At 38.2% G+C, this 20,792-nt stretch overlaps 2 protein-coding genes across 18 annotated transcripts in view; one reads left to right on the forward strand and one right to left on the reverse strand.

The window, feature by feature from the left end:
• LOC118817417 (arylamine N-acetyltransferase, pineal gland isozyme NAT-10-like) overlaps nucleotides 1-20,792 on the forward strand; it is a 51,794-nt gene that overhangs the window by 20,146 nt on the left and 10,856 nt on the right. The gene's annotated exons all lie outside the window — the stretch shown is intronic.
• On the reverse strand, nucleotides 1,058-19,523 carry LOC118817416 (arylamine N-acetyltransferase, pineal gland isozyme NAT-10-like). 11 transcript variants are annotated; one of them, XM_036584082.1, is made up of 6 exons: nucleotides 12,814-14,405; nucleotides 12,582-12,777; nucleotides 12,002-12,121; nucleotides 11,656-11,759; nucleotides 11,425-11,472; nucleotides 1,058-2,108 (listed from the first exon to the last, which is right to left on the reverse strand). In XM_036584082.1, exon 6 carries the CDS (start codon nucleotides 2,099-2,101, stop codon nucleotides 1,238-1,240), a length of 864 nt encoding a protein of 287 aa, XP_036439975.1. In that variant the 5' UTR covers nucleotides 2,102-2,108; nucleotides 11,425-11,472; nucleotides 11,656-11,759; nucleotides 12,002-12,121; nucleotides 12,582-12,777; nucleotides 12,814-14,405; the 3' UTR covers nucleotides 1,058-1,237. The 11 variants fall into 11 exon arrangements, with proteins under 11 accessions (XP_036439975.1, XP_036439973.1, XP_036439981.1 ...); XM_036584080.1 differs by lacking the exons at nucleotides 11,656-11,759; nucleotides 12,002-12,121; nucleotides 12,582-12,777; nucleotides 12,814-14,405 and adding exons at nucleotides 18,871-18,998; nucleotides 19,459-19,515; XM_036584088.1 differs by lacking the exons at nucleotides 12,002-12,121; nucleotides 12,582-12,777; nucleotides 12,814-14,405 and adding an exon at nucleotides 18,871-18,979 and having other exon boundaries at nucleotides 11,669-11,759.

The following is a 20,792-nucleotide window of genomic DNA, read 5'->3' on the forward strand; positions in this document are numbered from 1 at the left end:
TGGGGCAGTAGGTGTGCGTATAGAGTATTTTACAACGGCTTTGAATCCAGCAAACTATCTGTTTTATAATAATCTTTAAAACTTGTTTTCTTTGAAACTGAAGGATCCTTTGTTCCCAAATTCTCAGATTACCAGGGCCCTATATTTCTCCAAACATACATGTTTTGAATCAATGTAAAACCTGGTATGGTGTGTGTGTGTGTGTGTGTGTGTGTGTGTGTGTGTGTGTGTGTGTGTGTGTGTGTGTATCTCTGATATTGATTTATTTAAGCTAGGTTTATTACTGGAACACATTGCAGTTCTCTTTTTACTGCTAGTGTATAAACCTGAAATCAATACTCTCAGATTAGTGCCATGTCTAGTAAAGAACATGCCACTGGTTTAAACAATATACTTAATATCATACTGTGTCTGATTGCTCTATCAATACACCACCCGGATTCATGAGGAGTGATCATCAATGGGTGTTCATCAGTGCTGGTAAATTAATAACGTTTAACAGTGATTGCTGTATTTTCTCAATCTGTCATTACTGGAGGCTTTTGTGTTCCTCGGATGCTTTGTGGTACTACCGTAAACATCTTTGAGGTGTAACTGTGAAGGTTGGGTCGATCAAGTGCTATTCATTTCAGGTCCCAGGCTTCTCCTCTGAAGTCGCTGAAGGACGGCATGTGTGCACTGCTCAGCTTTACCAGTCGGGTTCTAGATGATTTTGTCTCCACAGAAAGAGTTGTGGCACAGCTGTGAATGTTTCTGAGTGGTTCTAGAGTCGGACTCTTTAGTCAGTTTGTCATTTCCAGAGGCTTCTGTCTTACTAGTCTGTACCGGTCCTCATGTTCTGAAACTCCACCTTTACAGCAACCCCAGAGAAAATCCATCAGGGTAGCCACTAACGGAGTCTTCTTCTTTGTTCCCCTTGCCGGTGTTAACTATGGTCAGTCAGAAGTGGGTTTTGATAGAAAACTAATTGATAAGATTGTCATTTAATTAAAATGACAGTATCTGAATCTCATATACAAATCATAGCTGAAATGTAAGTTTTTTGGGTTTTTTTTTGTTTTTTTTTGGTAACAAGTTTTTTTCTTATATGGCTCCGTCATTGTGATGTTGAACTGGTGTGGCACTGCAATTTAGTGATGTCGCCTGTCTTGGTTTTCATTGACAATTGCTATAACTTGATTCTGATTTTGATTGATTTAAGTTTGTTTTTTCAGTTAGGTTAGCCTTGCATTTCATTTCACACATTTTTATTGTTTACAGGTGTCAGTTTACTGTCTAATGTAATATTAAACTTTTCCTTCAGTACGGTCTCTATCTCACTGTCTGGTATTTTCCTCATATCATAGAGGTCTACGTCTTCTTGAGGATTAAATGTGACCTCACTGTAGTTACAGCCAACCAGAGCTCTGAAGCCAGTGGGTGTCTGAAGGGAACAGATGGATTTCTGAGTGAACAAAGACTCACAATTTGTCTGGAGGTACTCGGAGGCCTCCAGAAACTGGTCAGTGCCACGTGGCATTAAAAAGAAGCTGAACATGGTTTTTGTCAGGGGCTTGTTAACGAGGCTGCACTTGGCAAAGGCCTCATTCTGGATCAGTGGCTTCCTCCCGGTCTTCTCCAGGGTCCAACTCTCGCCGTCTTTCAGTAGACGGAACACCCCTGGGGGCTGAGGTTGGTCTTTACCTGCGATCAGTTCTAAAGGCTCCCACATTTGGTCTGATACACCATAACTAACATCAGCAATATAAGGCTTACCATCAATCTCAACCAGATTGATGAGATGTGACTCCATGGGATTGGAGTCATTTTTGAGGAGGTTGCAGTCCTTGGTGCCCAGCATGGTAAATTTGTAGCCCATCTCTCTCAGCACCCAGGAGAACAGCAGGTTGTTCTCAAAGCACCAACCTCCACGATGGTCGAGCACAATCTTCTTATAGATGACATTAAGGTCCAGAGTGTTCTTCTCTCCACAGTGGATACTGAGGTTCTCGAAGGGAACAGTCATGACATGCAGCTTGTGTATGGTGCACAGAGTGGGCAGGTCAGCTTTGTCGTACAGACCAGTGAAGCCAATCCTTTTGAAATATTCCTTCAGGTCCATTATGCTCCTGCAAGAACAAACAAATTGACATTACTGTGCTACACATGTTCAAGTTGCACTGCTGTACCATTATGAAAGGTTAAAAGAAAATTGTACATTTTTTTTTCGCAATTTCTGCATAATAAAATCGTTCCGATGTAAACAAAGTCGTTCAGAGTGATCTGATCTGAAGTGGTTCATTATAGGGTTGCAATATTTACAGGACACAAATACCATTTTATCTTTCAAAAGTGTTTTAAAAATGTTCTTAAGTGTTAACATAGTGCTAAATATGAAAAAAAGTTTGCTTTATCCTTAATGTCCTGCATCTCTCTTTTACATGCTAGCGATGCATGTATGTATGTTTTGTTTTGTTCTCTCTTCCCCATTCACTCTACCAAACTACTCTACAAGTGTTGTGAATGAGTGAATCACCGGTGAGGACTTTGTAGATGCTTGGCTGCGCTCTTCTGTCCTCCAGTCTGAGTTGCCTGATGAGAGGTAGGTCTTGGCACATTTAAAGGACCTACCTGAGAGGAGGGGTGTGTGGGTGTGTGTGTGGATGGGTGTGGGTGGGTGGGAGCATTTAGCGTGCTTGAGACTTTTATGGCAACAGCAGTATTGTTAGGCTGTACTACTTGACTGGCTTGAAAATGTAGCCAGAGCCAGTAAATGTTAGTCTCACTTTGTTGCTCCCTCTCTTGTTCTTTCTCAGTTTCTTGCTTCTCTTCCTCCAGCGCGATGTGACGACAGGCAAATTCGCGTTCACCTATACACAAACGGTAGTTGGTTCATTGTTTAGACACATCAGGTAAGGGCCGTGTGCAACCTGCTGTATTTTTGGTGATCAGATCTTGTTAGGCAGGTTGGCTGTTGGTTTCATTTTTTTGGCACGGTCTTCAGTTCACCTTTACTGTTGATTGGACCATCCAAGTTGATGTTTAGTTGAATCCTACAACATTATATCATAAACGCCTCAGCTATCATATTTGCAACCACTTCATCTAATAGTTTTGTCATCTAATAGTTTTGTCATTGAATACTTTGGATGTCTGGTACCTATCAACACCATAATGAGATTCTATTTCAACATTTTTCTAGAATGGCACATTTCACATCAAACCACACTGAATGACTAATTACATCTTAATGATTTTATTATAGAGATTTTTTTTAAAAAATCGGTGGAATTCCCCTCTGTTGTCTTCTGAAGTTCAACATATGCCTTCTATGCTGAATGTTATATTACAAAAATGCAGTGAAAGATTGCTCTGTCGAACAAACGGGACAGTTACGATAGTGATCAGGCTGCAGACTATCTAGATTTCAGTTTTAGTACAAGTCTGGTGAAAGTACATGTGAAATCCAGCATTTAAAAAACATAGCTAAAAATCTTAGGTACTCATTTATAACCTTTACTAATTGTGAGCAGGGAGGAGTGACAGTTTAGGTAAAAGAGGTAGTTAACCCTTGGGCCCCTGACAGAGATGCAAATTTGAGTAAAACTAGGTCAACAAGGTATAGCTACACTTAAAGCATTAGATATCATAATATTATAATTATGTAAGAGTAATCAAATTAAGATTAAAATTTCTTTTGCAAGTGAGCCCTGACCAAGAAGACAGCATACGACAAAAATGATCAACAAAGAAACCACACCTCCACCACCAACAGTCAAATCAAAATCAAATCAAAAAACACAAGAATAAAGAATACAGTTCTTTAACAATTATCTAATAATTGGTCAAGTTGATAAACTGCTCCAATTTCAGAGTTTCTGCAAGTCATTCCACTCAAATGGAGCACTGCAACTAAAAGCTGCCTTGTCGTACTTGACCATACTGTCGGATTGTCCAACTGAATATAACTACCAGAACATAAATTGTACCGAACTTATTTGTTGATAAGAATGCAAACAAATACGAAGGAAGCTGATCAATAATTGCTTTTTAGATGAAACTGGTCCAATGAGTTTGGCATTGCACTGAAAATGGAGGCCAAGCAATGATTTCAAAAAAGTTCAGTAATGAGCTAAATATCTAGCACATTATAAATCTTTACACAGAATGATAGTCCTGTAAGTGCAACATTGTCTTTGACGTAAGCTTGTAAAAAAAAAAAAATCTCCATATTATAAAAAGGCAGCTTCAACTATTTTGTTTTGTGCCTGTTCAGTAAAGCAACAGCTGTTACTAAAATAAAATCCTTTAACTTTATCCATTGTGCATTATGCAATTTAACAGATTATCATCTAACGTAAAACCCAAATTTTATAAGATGAAACTAATTCGGTTGGTCTGCAACAGATAATGGTATCATTGGCACTAAAGTGCATATCAGCATTTAAAACATTAATGCGGTGGTCATTAATGTATATTTCAAAATGGAACCCTGTGGTACCCCAGTTCAAAAATTACGTGCTGACATCTGTTACTAAAATAATTTCTAAACCAACCTTTAACATTGTCAGACAAACCAATACTAGCTAACTGGGATAGTAAGATGTCATGATTAAAAATGCCAAAAGCTTTTGATAAATCTATGAATAATGCAGCGCATGACTTTCTACTATCAAGAGCATTAAATGTCATTAAGTACTTTGGTGGTAGCTGTAGCATTACTATGTTGTTGGTTTTTTCCAAAAACCAGACTGGAAGACGGACAAAATATTACTTTCTAAAAGCTGCTTTAACTGATCACTAACCAGAGATTCTAGAATTTTAGCTAGTACTGACAGCTTAGAAATTGGGCAAAAACTAATTTAGAAGAGGGGTGGCTCAGTTCGCTTTTTCATGTCAGATACGCAACCTTGAATATCTGCCGATACCAATACGCTACCTTCTTTTTCCCCTGTCTTAAACAACTAAGCTGATAACAGTTTGCCTGGATGCACTTTGCTTAACCTAGCCATCTAAATAACGTCATGCTCAAACTGTGAAACAAATATTCTACTCCTCCAAAGGAAGAAACACACAGCCCATGACATGACTATGCAATACTGCTGCTTCTTTTTAATCTAACTTTTTTTAATCTAACTGCTGCTTCTTTTTAATCTAACTTTTAGCAGCATTTTTAACAGTCCAGTCTACATGTCTCTTTGAGCAAACAAAAACACAGAGCAGGCACATAACCACAACATGTAACAGTGTTTTTGTTTAAAACCTTGAGCACAAAATGACAAACTACAATGTTATAACAAATATTACATTTTCTCTTAACTTACCAAACATGATTTACATTTCCAGTATAAAATGTACAGTAGAACACAGTACAGAAGACATGGCACATTAAGGCACTCACACCTGTAACTCTAGACTATTACGCCTGATATCAAATTAGCTGCATCGCTAACTCCGCGTAGCTGACATGACCGCGCTGCTGATAGGTCTCACTCATGCTCGAGCTGCTGTTCATGTGATACATGCTGCTTATCTTTCTTGTGTTAGGGCTGTCATAATTGGCCAAAAATGACCACATAGGTTTGAACCATTTAAACATCTATTTTTGCGCATTTCATCCATAAGAGCCAATATCGTCCATTTTTTTTTTTCTAATTCTAAATTGTTCTAATTGTTTTCTTTAACTTATAATTGTGACTTCATTTAGCTATGCACTGTGATTAGTAAACATTAGGTAGTTTTTAATTATACGTGGGGAACAGTTTCATTACTATTTGCTTTGCTAACAAAAATGAGACTATATGGCTAGAATGGTATTGTTCATAAATGACTTCTCACTGCTGCTTCCAATTTCATCTGAGTTTTTACACATTCCAGGTATATTTGTGAGTATTGTAACTACTGCAGCATAAGGTGCTACTTGCTGTAGTCTTAATCACAGTTCCATAAAATCCTTCTATCTTGCATGTGTTTTTTTTGTTTGTTTTTTTTTAAAGACATGTAATGATACAGAAGGGCCAGTCAGTACCTCACTTGAATCAGTGCCCAAGCTGTTACCACTACCCTTTTTGTTCACGTAGTTCATTTATGCTCACCAGATTGGGCAAGTTAAAAACACACAAAAAGCCATTTTAACAGGGCAGTTCTCCATGAAGGTAGGTTCATCTTAAGTGTGGTGTTCTTGCATATGTACAGTAGTTTGTACAGATATACATGGAATTCAGTATTGTATAGCATAGTTTTAAAATAGTTTTTTTCATGAGTTTGCCATCAAGAAGTGGTTCAAATGAGGAACATAATTTATCACTAATGACAAGAACAGGAAAGTGCTGGACAGACTGAAGAAGGCTTTTGGACCTGAAGTGAGTGTGCACAGGCAAACTGTTGGGTAATTTTCACTTTTCTCCGTTGCTCCCCTCTTTGTCTACATTTAATGCAGTAATAAGATTACGGTGCCTTTTCATGTTTACAAGCATTCTTATGGACAAACAGTGAGCAGTGAGAGTTGCTACAATATTCATGTTGACACTACAGTGTTGTGCGGTTGTACCGAAACAGGAAAATGTGTTCAGAAGAACCCAGTACAACTGCTCTGACTAATACTTCGACAGTCCAAACCAGTGTCGCATCCTCGCACAGGGAGCCATCTCCCCACCTATAAAGGTTGCTCTCACTTCAGTTTTAGTCTGCTCACTACACCTGACTGTTTAGTAATGTTTCCCTATTTATAGCCTGTCTCTTCCCAGTTCTTTGCCAAGTCTTGTTAGAGACGTTCTCTGTCAATTCTGAGGCTTATTGTTTCTTGTTATGCCCTGTTGGATTTTGACCCTTGCCTATGTTTCTTAGTTTTTGAGTTTTGGACAATACCTTGGATTTGTTTGCACAGAACTTGATTTTTTTTTTTTTCCCTTTTTTTTTTAACCTGGTCTTTGGTTTACAGCCTTTGAAGTTACCCAGTTTGAAAATAAAGGTTACTTGCACTTGGATCCTACTCGCTTCTGTTCTTTGGCGTTACAACCAATGGCGAGTGTTGCTCCTAAATGGAATGTTTAGCCCTTACACCCTTGATTTAAAAAAGTTTATATTCTAATAGACTCTCTAAATGTCTGCCTCAGGAGATGCAATTGTCTGTCGATCACAGACCTACGTGCCAGTAGAGACTGCTGTGATCGTAACAAAGTCATAGATAAATAACAATGGTACACACAGACTACATTTTATATTTGCTATGAACTGAACTAAAATGTTTTTTGCTTTGTCTTTATTTTGTCTGTTTTAAAGTTTGACTGGGTTTTGAGAAAGAATGACCCAAAGGAAACCCTTGCTTTGAACATTATTCTCAAGCGAAAAGATTTCTGGACCTTGGGTCAAAATGGAGAGCTAAAGGCAACAATGAGTAAACAATCAAATATTTTGTGGAAAAATGTTTGTGACTATCTGTGTACCTGGCTCTTTCATTCTAACAACTTCAGATTGCAAACAGCTGTCTTTAAACTCGAATGGCTAATTCAGAGATGAGTATTAGTAAAACTATACACCCTACACCCTCGTGTATAAGCTGCTTTTTATTTGTTTGTTTTTGGGAATGTGCTGGCAGCTGATACCTATGTTGTGGTTACATGGTTACCTCCCCTCGACCAGTATCCATTCTTATCATTTCCAGTAAGTCAACAAATTTATCTTATATTTGCAGCTTCTATACGTATAATGTAAGTGTGGGCATTTACGAAAGGCCCCAACTACAAGAGCAAAGGGGAGACCAAGTTGAAAGGGCTGCCCCCCCCCAAAAAAAAAATCCTACAAGAAATCTATTGTATCTTTTCATAATCTTACCTCTTTTCCCACTAATACCTTCTCTAAACTTCTCTAGACCTTTGCTCTTTCTGATCTTACTCAGCTGTCCTCTCCTGAAGAATTTGTTACATACTACAATAGCACTGTCTCTGAAATACTCAATACTCTTGCCCCTCTCAAGACTAGACGTGTTCCTCCTACTTGTTCCTTACCATGGTTTACTCCAGAACTTGGAATCATGAAAGTTAAAGTTAGGCGTTTAGAGCGCCTGTATAAGAAAACTGGTCTTTCAGTTCATTTCACACTTTTTACTGAGCACGTTTCCATATATAAAGCTGCATTAAACAATGCCCACTCCTCTTTCTATTCTGATCTCAAACTCTGGCAGTCACAGGCCTAAAACTCCTTCATACTATAAACAAACTTCTTCAGCCTCCTTCACTACCCATCCTGAACTCCTCTGCCCAGTGTCAAGCATTTTTGGATTATTTGCTGGATAAAATTAAGATATATCTGCATTTACCTGTAGCAACCGGCACTTCTCTTTCCCAGGCCTGTTTCACTCTTACCTAATAATTGTACCTCTGTTTTCTCCCCTGTGAACTCTTCCACTGTGTCTGAGATTATTTCCAAATTCTCTTGTACATCTCAACTATATCCTGCTCCTACGGCTACTCTTAAGTCCACTTCCTCTGTTATTGCACCTCTTATAGCTCATATGGTTTAATCTATGCTTTTCATTAGGCACTGTTCCTCCATCTCTCAAAATAGCTGCTGTCATTCCTATCCTAAAGAAACCTGGGTTGGACCCATTCTCACTGGCCAATTACAGTCCAATCTCCCTTTCTTAGATAAAGTCATGGAAAGAGTTGTAGCCTCTCAGCTGCATGACTTTCTATCCTCCAAAGCATGGAGCCTTTTCAGTCTGGCTTCCGCACTCTTCACAGTACTGAGTCTGCCCTTGTAAAAGTTGTAAATGACTTGCTGCTGTCTACAGATACTGGATTTCTTAACATCCTGATTCTTTTAGACTTAACAGCAGCTTTCGATACTGTTAATCATAATCTTATATATAGACTGTCACCTGTTGGCATTACTGGCCTTGCCCTTCAGTAGTTACAGTCATACCTTGCTGATAGGCATTAATACATTTCCCACAAATCTGGTATTGCTCCTGTAGATCAAGTGTACCCCAAAGATCTGTCCTTGGACCTCTCCTCTTTATCATTTACGTCTTCCCACTTGGTCAGATCATCTGCAACCATGGGTTTAACTTTCACTGCTATGCTAGGTTCTGTTAGTTGGAGCTAAAACCTCACTTTCCCAGGTATTGAACTTGTCAGTCAGCATTGATGGTGTCGATAGCCCAATTTGTTGAGAACCTTGACTGTCTTTTTGATTCATCTCTCACTTTTGAGTCTCACATTAAGCTAGTCGCCAAAACTGCATTTTATGATCTGCATAACGTTGCACGCTTGTGCTCTATGCTAAGTGATACTGATGCTAAAATGTTCATTAATGCTTTTATCTTCTCTCGCATCGATTACTGTAACTCACTTTTCTATGGCCTTCCAGCTAAACTAATCAATCATCTTCAGTACATCCAAAACTCAGCAGCCAGGGTTCTGACCTCCACTAAGCGCACAGCTCATATTACTCCTGTTCTTCGACAGTTGCATTGGCTTCCTTTTAGTTCTAGGATTAAGTACAAAAATCCTTCTTCTTACCTTCATGGCTTTACATGGTCTGGCTCCAACATACCTTTCTGCTCTCATTTCATTATATTGTCCCTCTCGTGCTCTCCGATCTTCTAATTCTGGACTCCTCACAGTTCCCTCAACTAGACTTTCTACTATGTGTGGCAGATCTTTCAGCGCAGCTGCCCCCAAACTCTGGAATTCTCTACCTTCCACTATTCGTAATTGCTCTTCTTAGTCTTCCTTCAAATCTCTGCTAAAACCTTCCTTTTTTTCTTCTTTAGTATATATACTAAAGAGTGTATGTATATGTGTGTGTGTGTGTGTGTGTGTGTATATATATATATATATATATATATATATATATATATATATATATATATATATATATATATATATATTATTATTATTATTATTATGGACACTCTGTAAAGCGTCCTTGGGTTTGTGAAAGGCACTATATAAGTTGAACTTCTCCACTTTGCTTTTAGATTATTCTTATCTACATTTGTCAGTAAAGCTTTTGTTTGTCAGAATCGAATCTGTTCTGTGGTGAGCAAAGCTGGCAGAATCCTAGCTAAGCTCATAACCAGTTACTCTCTCCTGTTTAGCAGCACAATTTAACTTTTAGAAAATGGAGTTTGATTGAAGCTTTGACGTTTATTGAATAGTGGATTTAAACCACTGCTTTCATTTATTTGGCATCCATGTGAGTGAACTGAACTTATTTGATTTGTGTTTGGGTTTGAAATAATGCAGCAGGATGCTGTGGCAGAATACAACATATAGAACCAATCAACAAATAGCTATGTCGTTACGTCATCCCACTGAACAGCTCTGTGGCCCAGAGTAAGGTTAGCTAACCATGCTGAAAAAAACATGCTGAGCCTGGTTTCTAAGCATTCTGTGTGGAAAAGCCACTGGAACGGTTTCCCTCCATGCTCAGAACAATTCGGCCCTGCAGTGGAAAGAGGCCGAAGAGAGGCTTAACTGTGATTTGCTTTTCCATCTTCAAAGTCTCAAACAAGGTTATGTTGCTAATTCAACTTTCAAAAGTTCACAAGCATTTAAGGGATACCCACTGGAACTTTAGGCTAAAACAATCCACTCAAAGTGACACTTCGAAATAATTCACAAATAAATTGTGATGGAAAAAGCAAGTCTGTGTCTAACATTTCTATTTCTAACATTAGAATCATTGAGCATAACTGTCTGACATTTGGAATCTGATTGAAACATGTCTAGCCTCAAAGGAGAAAAAGAGGAAGGAGACTTTAGGAATAACATCTTAGGAGTGCTTATGTATGCAAGAACATACTGTTCTTGACCGTAAATCCTTACATAGGGAAGTTGTCATTAAAAAAAATACAAAATTGCGTCATTGCCTCTGTCAGTAAAAACGAAGAACAGGAAAGGAGAGTAGAGGTTGCGAGTGCGTGTGCAAGAGCCGAGTGACAACTGCCACATATCTCTGTGTGTTTCAATGGTGTCTCTACCGGCCCCACCCGATGTCGCTGCATAACATAATCAATAATTCAGTATAACAAATAAATAAAGTGTGTGTGTGTGTGTGTGTGTGTGTGTGTGTGTGTGTGTGTGTGTGTGTGTATACAGCTAGCTATTGTTTCTCATTAGTTGTGGTAGCTACTCATAATAGCAAAGCAATGTAATGAGTCAAGTCGAAAACATAAGTTAAATTAGATACCCTGCCATTAGAGCAGAAATTAGAGATGACATGTTTGGGCCACCACAGTCAGAGGATTTCAACATCATTCAGTCTGGAAAGGACAAAAACTGCTCCTTCAATCCAGAGAGGTTCAAGAGGAAAAACATGGCTTTCTGTGGCAGATGTGTGTGGCAGATATATGGCACTCACTTCCATATACCAATAGGTTCAAACCATATCAGCGAGAGAAATTGCTATACAAGACTTTAAATTTTAAAACATACTTACAAATTAGGATATCGGAGCCTTTGTCTAGTCCCAGCTGTTATATCTGGCCTTAAAAAAGAGAAAAAAATTATAATATAACCAGAAGTGGGAAAAAAAACAACTATTAGTATTACAAAACGGTGGCTAGTGCTAAGCTACCACGCACTCCTGTTAAAAGGAGAAAAATAATCAGAATCTTTATTCATTCTGCTACCTTAGGCAACTGCCTGCGACACTGCTCACATCTCTTACCTATATAATATACCTAATATAACTGCCCCTATAACAGCAGCAGCTATTTACCAGCTGGACACCCTCCCAGCATCCCAGGATCACAAGAGGCAGTCAGGAAGATTCTAAAATAAACACATCACATTATAAAATAATTTAATGAACAAAAATATACTGAAGGAGCTAGCCCTTGACACAACTCCATTTAAAATGAAAAGCAGCACTAGTCAACTAAGGCCTGTAAATGGCCACGCATCGGCTACAATTTGCAGCTTCTGACAACATAAAGTAAATTCTTTATTTAAATAAATACTTAATTTAAATAAACTAGACTGAATAACACTACATAGTATGTAAAAACACTTACTTGTTAAGCTCTGCCTTTAATCACTCGACAGCAGTAATTAGATTTCAAATGAGCACCAGCCAGATTAAAGTTAAAGAAATAGCAATGGTCATCTGAGGCTGTTAATTGATCTTCCACTTGCTATAATTAGTAAAATAACATAAAATAAATGAAATAAAATGGTATTATTCAAGTGGACTAAAGTAAAAATACTACAATCACAAAGTACACAGCATGTGCAACCTCTGGCTTCAGCTCGTTCAACAGCAGGGATACTGGTTTGGACAACTGCAACTGCTTGAAAGGCGGGCCAGTATCAAATAAAAGTGGAACTAAAACCAATGCAATACCCTGCAAATGCAATTTTCTTTTAAAAAACACTCCACTGTCCTTATTTGAACATATTGTAACCACAGCATTGCTAACCATGCTTACTTTCCTGCACTTTACATGTCAGTAATACTGTTTTGCACTTCTAGTTAGATGCTAACTGCATTTCATTGGCTCTGTACCTGTATTCTGCACAATGACAAATTAAATGAAATCTAAAATCTACTCTAATCACAAAGTACACAGCGTGTGTAAGCACTTGCTTACTAACCTCTGGCTTCAGCTGCCTCAACGCCATGGATACTGGTCTGGACAACTGCAAACCTTGTGAGACATAAATTGCTTCCACTTTCAAGCAGGCAGGCCAGTATCAAACAAAACAAGTAATGTAGGGCAGGAACAAATGAGTAGTGCTGCATTAACATGTAAGTAACTACTCTTAACTACCAAGGACTACTAGTTCACTACTATGTAAGTAACTACTCTTAACTACCAAGGACTACCTCAGTAGGTAGTAGTGAACTAATGATTTGGGTAGTTTACTATTTACTAAACAATAACTACTGAGTCTCATAGAATTACTTAACTATAGTTTCCTAGAATAACTACTCATACATTTACATATCAAGTCAACATTAATTGCTCAATAGCTGAGTCTGACAAGGTTCCTGCTGAACTACTAACTGATGTAGTGTATTCCAACACTTCTAACAGTAGTGAAATAAACCACACAGTGTGCAGTCTCTACAATATAATGGATTATGTCCTCCCTTTCTATTCACAGAAACAGGTATCCTCAGAGAAGGCTGGGGCATCACACCACACTGTAATGACTGGTGTCCCTCGTGTTTTTTTTTGATCAGAAACCTTAAAAGGCTTAAAAGGGACAACTGCTAAAACACTTCAGTATTCAGTAGACCAGTCTGCTTTTATATCTCATCTTTAGAAAAGAAAACATCATTGTTTTCTGCAGGAGCATGTGTGCCAGTGTTTCTTCTGAACAGTAGTTCCTCCTTTAATGTCCTGTTCAGGGCAGGGTCAGTTGAAGAGAGGGCTCACACAAATATCAATGTGTACGTGTGTCCTGCCTTCAAATTCAATTGGTTCTACATATTACCAAGTGATCATGTAATTTGTGTCTGTTAGATAATGAATGAGGTGTTGCTGTTCTTCATTAGGAGTTAATGATGATCAGGAACAATATAAAATTAATAGTTAATAGTTACTTATTAACTACAAAACAGTACTGTAAAGTGTCACTATGTAGCACCCAGTTTCAACTTCAAGAAGGCTTCATAAACCTCTCCTTTCTAGCAAGCCTATTGAATTTAAAAATATAGCTGCAAGTGGCAATCAGCAGGTTTAGGCACCCATCAGCACAAAGCCTTATGCAGTTTTAGCCAACTAGGCCCAACAAGGCCTAATGCAGTTTGGGCCTCATTTACAAAGAGAGAATGAAAAATGCAAGGAAGTCAGAGTTTATCAAAGGACCTTCTCCATTTGCCATAATTGTTGAGCAATGTTTTTTTAAACATGATACATGCTTCATTTCATATGTAATGAGCTAGTACAACAGATAATGGCACCATCTGCATAAAAGTGCATATTAGCATTTAAAACATTATTGCAGAGGTCATTAATGTATATCGTAAACAAGAGCCCCAAAATGGAACCTAACATCTGTTAGTCATTCCTAAACCAACCTATAACATTGTAAGACAAACCAAAATCTGTGTAAGTCCTCTTTAATCTCTTTAGAAGTTTGACATAGATTACAAAAATGAAGTAAAAGATCTGATCTTTCAAACCAGACTGCAGACTCGTTTTCACTTCCCATATTGTTCTGATGTCCAATGCATTACATGTCAGTGTAGGATGACGTATTTCAAACCATGTCCCTGTGTCCCGACTTGTTTTAAGATTTACATTTGTCCTGTATGTCAAATGAAATGACACAATGATAATGATTAGCAGAGAATCACCACCAAAACCCTTGCGTTTATGCAAAAGGAACATACCAATTATTTCACAAGTTATGTCTATGTACACGTCTAACCAAAAAACAGCCAATCAGGTTTGGCGATTCTCCAGAGGCCTAATGGTCCAAGTGTGACCAATATTTTTTTACTACACTGATTCAGACAAGGTTTAAGCAAGTGAGTGACCGTTTGCACTTTATTCATTTGTTCATGGTCATATTTTTAGATTGACTGACTGCACCACAAAACTTATTAGAAAGGTATATGCTTTGCATTTGTTAGTGCTTGCATCAAATCTGAAACAATTGTATGCAAAGTGCTAGCTGTGCTGAAGGAGGAGGAAGTTCACAGTGTTTTACGAAAGTAAATCAGAGTATCTGTCAACACTGATCGAAAAGCATTGTCTTCGTGAAAACATTGTTGAAAAGGTTGTGCTGCTCAGATTGTACACATTTATTTTCAAACTGCTTCAGAATGTCTTCTGATTTGGAGAGTTTTGCATTAAATGTTCACAAGCACTTCCACATCTACGTCTATGAGATTTGCAAATCATTGCATTTTGTTCTTATTTACATTTATTTACATTTTACACAGCGTCCCAACTTTTTTGGAATAGGGGTTGTAGATCTTTATATAAAATGCTTATTAACACAATTTACCATCTCCATTCTATCTGTAGTTCCTTTTGTTTATGATCAGTTTAGACGTCATGTAAATTGCGATGCCACCTCCCTTGCTTTTTCCGATCTATATCCATACACTATATCCATAGACTGAAACATACCACACTATTTCCATACCCTGGATCATTATCTGAAGTTGCCATTTTGAGCCAGGAGTCATACAAAAACCAAGATCTCTGCCTTAGTTGCATTTGCTCAGATTTTCTCACAGCCTAATTTTGGCACCAAACTATAGACATTCAAATGTACAGAGACTTGTCCTATTAGAAAATTCCAGAGAAGTAAACGGGCAATTCAGGTCCAGGTCAGGGTTTGGATTGACATTACCAGCCATCAAAAGCAATAACATGATCAAATATTGCTGTTTAAAGTTTTTCACTGTTCATTATTCCCAACAGATTCAGAGTACAATTGTGAATAATTAGATGCAACAAAGTGATCCTAAATGATAAGTAGGTAAACAAAAGTTTGTCATTGATTCCTTAAAAATTGTCCTTTGTTCAGTCTGAAATAGTCAGTAAATTGATAAACATCCCAGGATAAACATCATTAATGTCCTTTGCACTGCCTGGCCTGCAGCTCAGTTCCAACATACAGAGAAATGCGCACATTGACAGCAGTACTCTGTGTGCTGGTTTATCTGGGCAACACACTTCAACTGGTAGCTTCTAGATCCCAGACGATAAACACCACCTCGTTCAATGTTAGCCACCGCTGGACCACTGAGTGTAGGAGCCAAACTCCAACCAGCTCAGCAACCTAGCAAGCCTGAGGTAGGGTCCCAGGAGAGGACACTGACAGACAGACACCAGCTGGCAAAGGTGCAGTCAAGGGTACTGTCCACAGCAATACTGTGGGTACACATGGCAAAAGTCCACCTTTATCTAGTTCAACTCTGTGAACTATAATTAAAACAGTTCAAACGAGTCCCTTTGGATCAGGGCAGATTAAACACATGACAAACGTAAGACAAACACTGACTAGCTGGCATCCTGGAAGAGGGACTAAAGTTCCCGCTACGATTGAAGGCAGCTGTTTAGATAACAAACACAGCCAAGCTGCCGTCTTGCAAAGGGGAGTAACAGAGTTGGTTTAAGGGGAGCCTGACCACTTCCTCCTCTAATATCACAAACATGATTTAAAGACTGGGGGTGAATGGAGCTAAGAATAAAGGGTTCTTTTATTGTTAAGATGTCAAGCTTGTAACAGACTTCAGTGCTGTATAGAGCCATTACCAAAAGTCTCTATATAGAACCATATACAACACATTCTCCATCACCTTTTAAGAACCATTTCATCATGCAAAGAACCATTTAAACATGCAATGGTTCTATATAGAGCCCTGTATTTTTATTTATTTATTTTTTTGCCCTGTATATTCATTGCAGTGAGTTGGAGGAGGAGCACAGAGCTGGAGAAGTAGTTGGAACAGTCCCAAAGGCTAGTCACAAAAGTGAAGTGATTTTGTTGGTACAGGTTGTACTAAGTTGAGATGACCACATTCAAAAAAAACAAGCACCAGGTGTGCTAAGACTGAGTTGTGTTTTGCACAATTGTCAAATGAGTCTATGCCCAGAGCCCTGACCTCAACCCCATCAAACACCTTTGTGATAAACTAGAATGGAGATTCCTATGGATGTAGAATGGGATGTCAAAAGCTCCTGTAGGTGTAATGTGTAGGTGTCCCAATACTTTTGTCCATATAGTGTATGTTTATAATTCATTATGGATTTAAAATATGTCTTCTAATTCACTTGGCCTATTCACATAAAGTTCTAGAAACAAGCCTCTTGAATGCAATCTTTCTAATATAGCTTAATGTAAAGTTAAATTATTTAAAATTTGTCATCTATTTAGAATAAATTGAAACTTTGTTAAACTGTACTAAAGTCAGTAAATATACACATTCATCTGAACTGGTTACAGTGTGCACTGTGTGTGGCATTTACACAATAGTACCTGAGAAGGAGTGTTACACCATGAGATACTTGCACTGATGTAGATGCAGTCTCATACCTACAAACATAACACATTATATCATGGTGTAGCATACCCTCCAGTGTATTATTCCTGTTATGCAGCTGATTATATCATCCACCACCACCAACAATCAAATCAAAATTAAAAAATAAAAGTGCAAACCAATACAACAAGAGTATGCATCAGATTCAGTTGTCCCTCAAATTCACATTCACCTCCACGAACCATGTCCTCAGGAGTGCACTTTCACTGAGCAGAAATCAGCACCAAACAACGCTGCATCTATGGGTAAAGAAAGGTCCAAGACAGGTGTAGCTCTTCACTTTGCTGCCGATTTGGATTATTAAATAGATGCCCAAGACCTTTTTACCCATTTCCCTTTCTGTTATTTCAGTGCTCACGTCATTAATGTCCTGTGCGCTGCCTGGCCTGCAGCTCAGTTCCAACATACAGAGAAATGCAACATCCAGGGAACTCACATCAACTGGTAGCTCGTAGATCCCAGATGATAAACGATACCTCGTCCACTGCTAGCCACTGCTGAACCACTCTGAGTGTATGAGCCAAACTCCAACCAGCCCAGCAACCTAGCAAGCCTGAGGTAGGGTCCCAGGAGAGGACACTGACTGACAGACACCAGCTGGCAAAGGTGCAGTCAAAGGAACTATCCACACCAAAACAGCAAGTACACATGGCAGTCTAGTTCAGCTGTGTGCACTATTATCAAAACAGTTAAAAAAGAACCCCTTTGGATCAAGGCAGATTAAACACATGATTTAAATAATAAGACAAACATTAAGCCAAACAAAGACGCACAGACTAGCTGGCATCCTAGAAAGAGGACTAAAGTTCTCACTACTATTGAAGGCAGCTATCTAAAAAAACAAACAAATATTAAGCCAAACACAGCCAAGTCGCCAATGCCTACAAAGTATTGTAGTTGGTTTAAGAGAAGCCTGACCACGTACTCCAGCCGCCCGCAAGCAAGTTTTCAGTGACTGCAGCTAAAAAAAAAAAAAAATTAATAATAGTAAATGTAATAAGGACCCTCTTTGGTGCTATATAGAACCATTTCTGGAAAAGTTTCTTTATAGAACCATATACAGCACTTTCTCCATCAACCTGTAGAACAGTTTTATCATAAAAATAACCATTTAAGCATCTTTACTAAAGAACCCTTAAAGAACCATCTTTTTTAAGTGTATTTTGTTTAAGTGACGCAACCGTCTATACTGCAAAAAAATGGAGGTGATATCTAATATTCATTTTGAAATATTTGAAATGAATATTATAAGATCAATTAATTCATTTCCAAACATTTGGTCACACTTAGATGGTCCCTTTGTAGATGCTCTACTTAAATCATTAACAAACCTTCTGGTGATGTTCAGTTGATTATTAACAACAGTATGATTAGGGTTTGGAGTGGATGTAGGTTTTGCCTTGAGGTTAAGGTTAGGTTTAGGGTTAGGGATAGATTTAATAAACTCTTTCACACTGAACAAGTTCAGTTGGATTTAATTAATATTTAACTTGAATGCTCAGACAGACTGAGCATTTACAAAGCACCTACAGTGGACCATCCAAATAGTGTCACCAAACCTTTTTTACTTAACTTCACTCAATACAATTCTTATTTCATTATGTTGGCAGATCATTTGCTTTTTAAAAATATGCTTATAACAAGCAACATTATCTACCAATATATGATAATTTGGTACGGAATAACATAAGTAAAGTAATGAATAGAGAGATTACTTTTTTCCAGGAAGTAGTAAGTAACGTAATCCTATTACAGTTCAGGAAAATTGAGTAATTATCCCAACACTGGAGCTATTTTTACTAACATTACTGCTAGCATTAAGTACAGCCTGCTGAGCCTGTGCAGAACTCTGTTCTGAGCGGAAAAAAATGTTACCTTCGGGAGTGTAGTAACAAACTTTTTGCTTCCTCCCTCTCTCTGCTACACCTGGATGACTTCATTTGAACATCCAGAAGAAGCTTCTCTCCATAATGTACAACCCCATTTCCAAAAAAGTTGGGACACTGTGCAGAATGTAAATAAAAATAAAATGCAATGATATGCAAATCAGGTAAACCATATGTTTAAAGGAAAATACTACAGACAACATAAATGTTGAAACTGTTTTTTGAAAAATATATGCCCATTTTGAATTTGATGCCAACAAAAAAGTTGTTTACTACTGTGTTGCATCACCTCTTCTTTTAACACTCTAAGCGTTTGGGAACTGAGGAGACACTGCTGTAATTTTGAAAGTGAAATGTTTTCCCATTCTTGTTTGATATAGGATTTCAGCTGTTCAACAGTTCAGGGTCTCCTTTGTCGTACATTTCATTTCATAATGCGCCAAATGTTCAGTGTTGACAGGTCTGGACTGCAAGCAGACCAGTTTAGCACCCAGACTCTTTTAATACGGAGCAATGCTGCTGTAACACATGCAGAATGTGGTTTGGCATTGTCTTGCTGAAATAATCAAGGCCTTACCTGAAAAAGAAGTCGTCTGGATGGCAGCAAATGTTGCCAAAACATGTATATATCGTTCAGCATTAATGATGCCTTCATAGATGTGCACGGCACCCGTGCCTGGCTTTTGAACTGTGCACTGATAACAAGCAGAGTGGTCTTTTGCCCGGAGGACACAGTGTCCATGATTTCCAAAAAAAAACTTCAAATGTTGACCCGTCAGACCACAGGACACTTTCACTTCCACTCAGTCCATTTTAAATGAGCTCAGGCCCAGAGAAGGTGGCATCATTAATGGATCCTGTTTATATTTGGTTTCTTCTTTGTGTTTGAGTTTTAACTTGCGTTTGTGTCCACAGTGAACTGTGTCCACAGACAGTGGTTTTCAGAAGTGTTTCTGAGCCCATGCAGTGACTTCCATTATAGAATTGGGTCGGTTTTTAATGCAGTGCCACCTGAGGGCCCACAGATCACAGCCAGCAAATACTGTTTTTTGGCCTTGTCCCTTGCATACAAAGATTTCTCCAGATTCTCTGAATATTTTAATGTTATTACGTACTGTAGATGATGATAAAGCAAACGTTTTGGTATTTTATGCTGAGAAACGTTATTCTTGAATTGTTGCACTATTTGATTGTGCAGTCTTTCACAGAGTGGTGAACCCCTCCTCATCTTCTGCAAGACTCAGCCTCCCTGAGATGCTTTTTATACCCAGTCATATTACTGACCTGTTGCCAATTAACCTTCAGGTGTTGGCATTATACAAATTTACCACCCTTTTTTTGCCCCTATCCCAACTTTTTGGAACGTGTTTTTGGCATCAAATTCAAAATAGGCATATATTTTTCAAAAAACAAAATTTCTCAGTTGTCTTTTGTACTAGTTTCAATTAAATAGTGTTTAAATGATTTGCACATCATTGCATTTCAGTGGCCTATTTGGGGCTGTGAGCCAGGACTGAGATGGTCCAATTTTGGCTTTCTGGGCTTATTGGCTTTCTTGGGACACCTGGTGTTGGGGATAGAGCCTGTATAATAGCTCCAAGGAGCTTTATAACCAGGGAGACCCGAATTTGCTGTGCCTTATGCTGCTATGCTCACCCCTTATGCAAAAAGGTCACCAGACTGATAATTAGGCTACTAAATTTGTAGTGAGTTTAGCAGTGTGATTCGCACTACCAGAAGCATTCCCAATTCACTTACGATGATCGTTTAAGGAAGGGAATGATGGTCATTTTGATTTCCAATTATTTTCCATTTTTTTCCAATTTTAATCTATTTGATTTATTTATCTTTGGAATTTTCATTATTTTCATTGCCTTTATGAATTTTTATCTTATTGGTTTACATGGTTAC

Source organism: Colossoma macropomum, unplaced genomic scaffold (genome assembly GCF_904425465.1).
Source record: "Colossoma macropomum unplaced genomic scaffold, Colossoma_macropomum, whole genome shotgun sequence".
NCBI lineage: Eukaryota > Metazoa > Chordata > Actinopteri > Characiformes > Serrasalmidae > Colossoma > Colossoma macropomum.

Coding starts and splice junctions, on each gene's coding strand:
- LOC118817416 (XM_036584080.1), bottom strand. CDS start 19,503: ATGTTTTGGCAACATTTGCTGCCATCCAGACGACTTCTTTTTCAG. Junction 18,999..19,458: donor CCAGACGACTTCTTTTTCAG/GTAAGGCCTTGA, acceptor CATTCTGCACAG/TGTCCCAACTTTTTTGGAAA. Junction 11,473..18,870: donor TTGTTACTACACTCCCGAAG/GTAACATTTTTT, acceptor CTCTTTTTTAAG/GCCAGATATAACAGCTGGGA.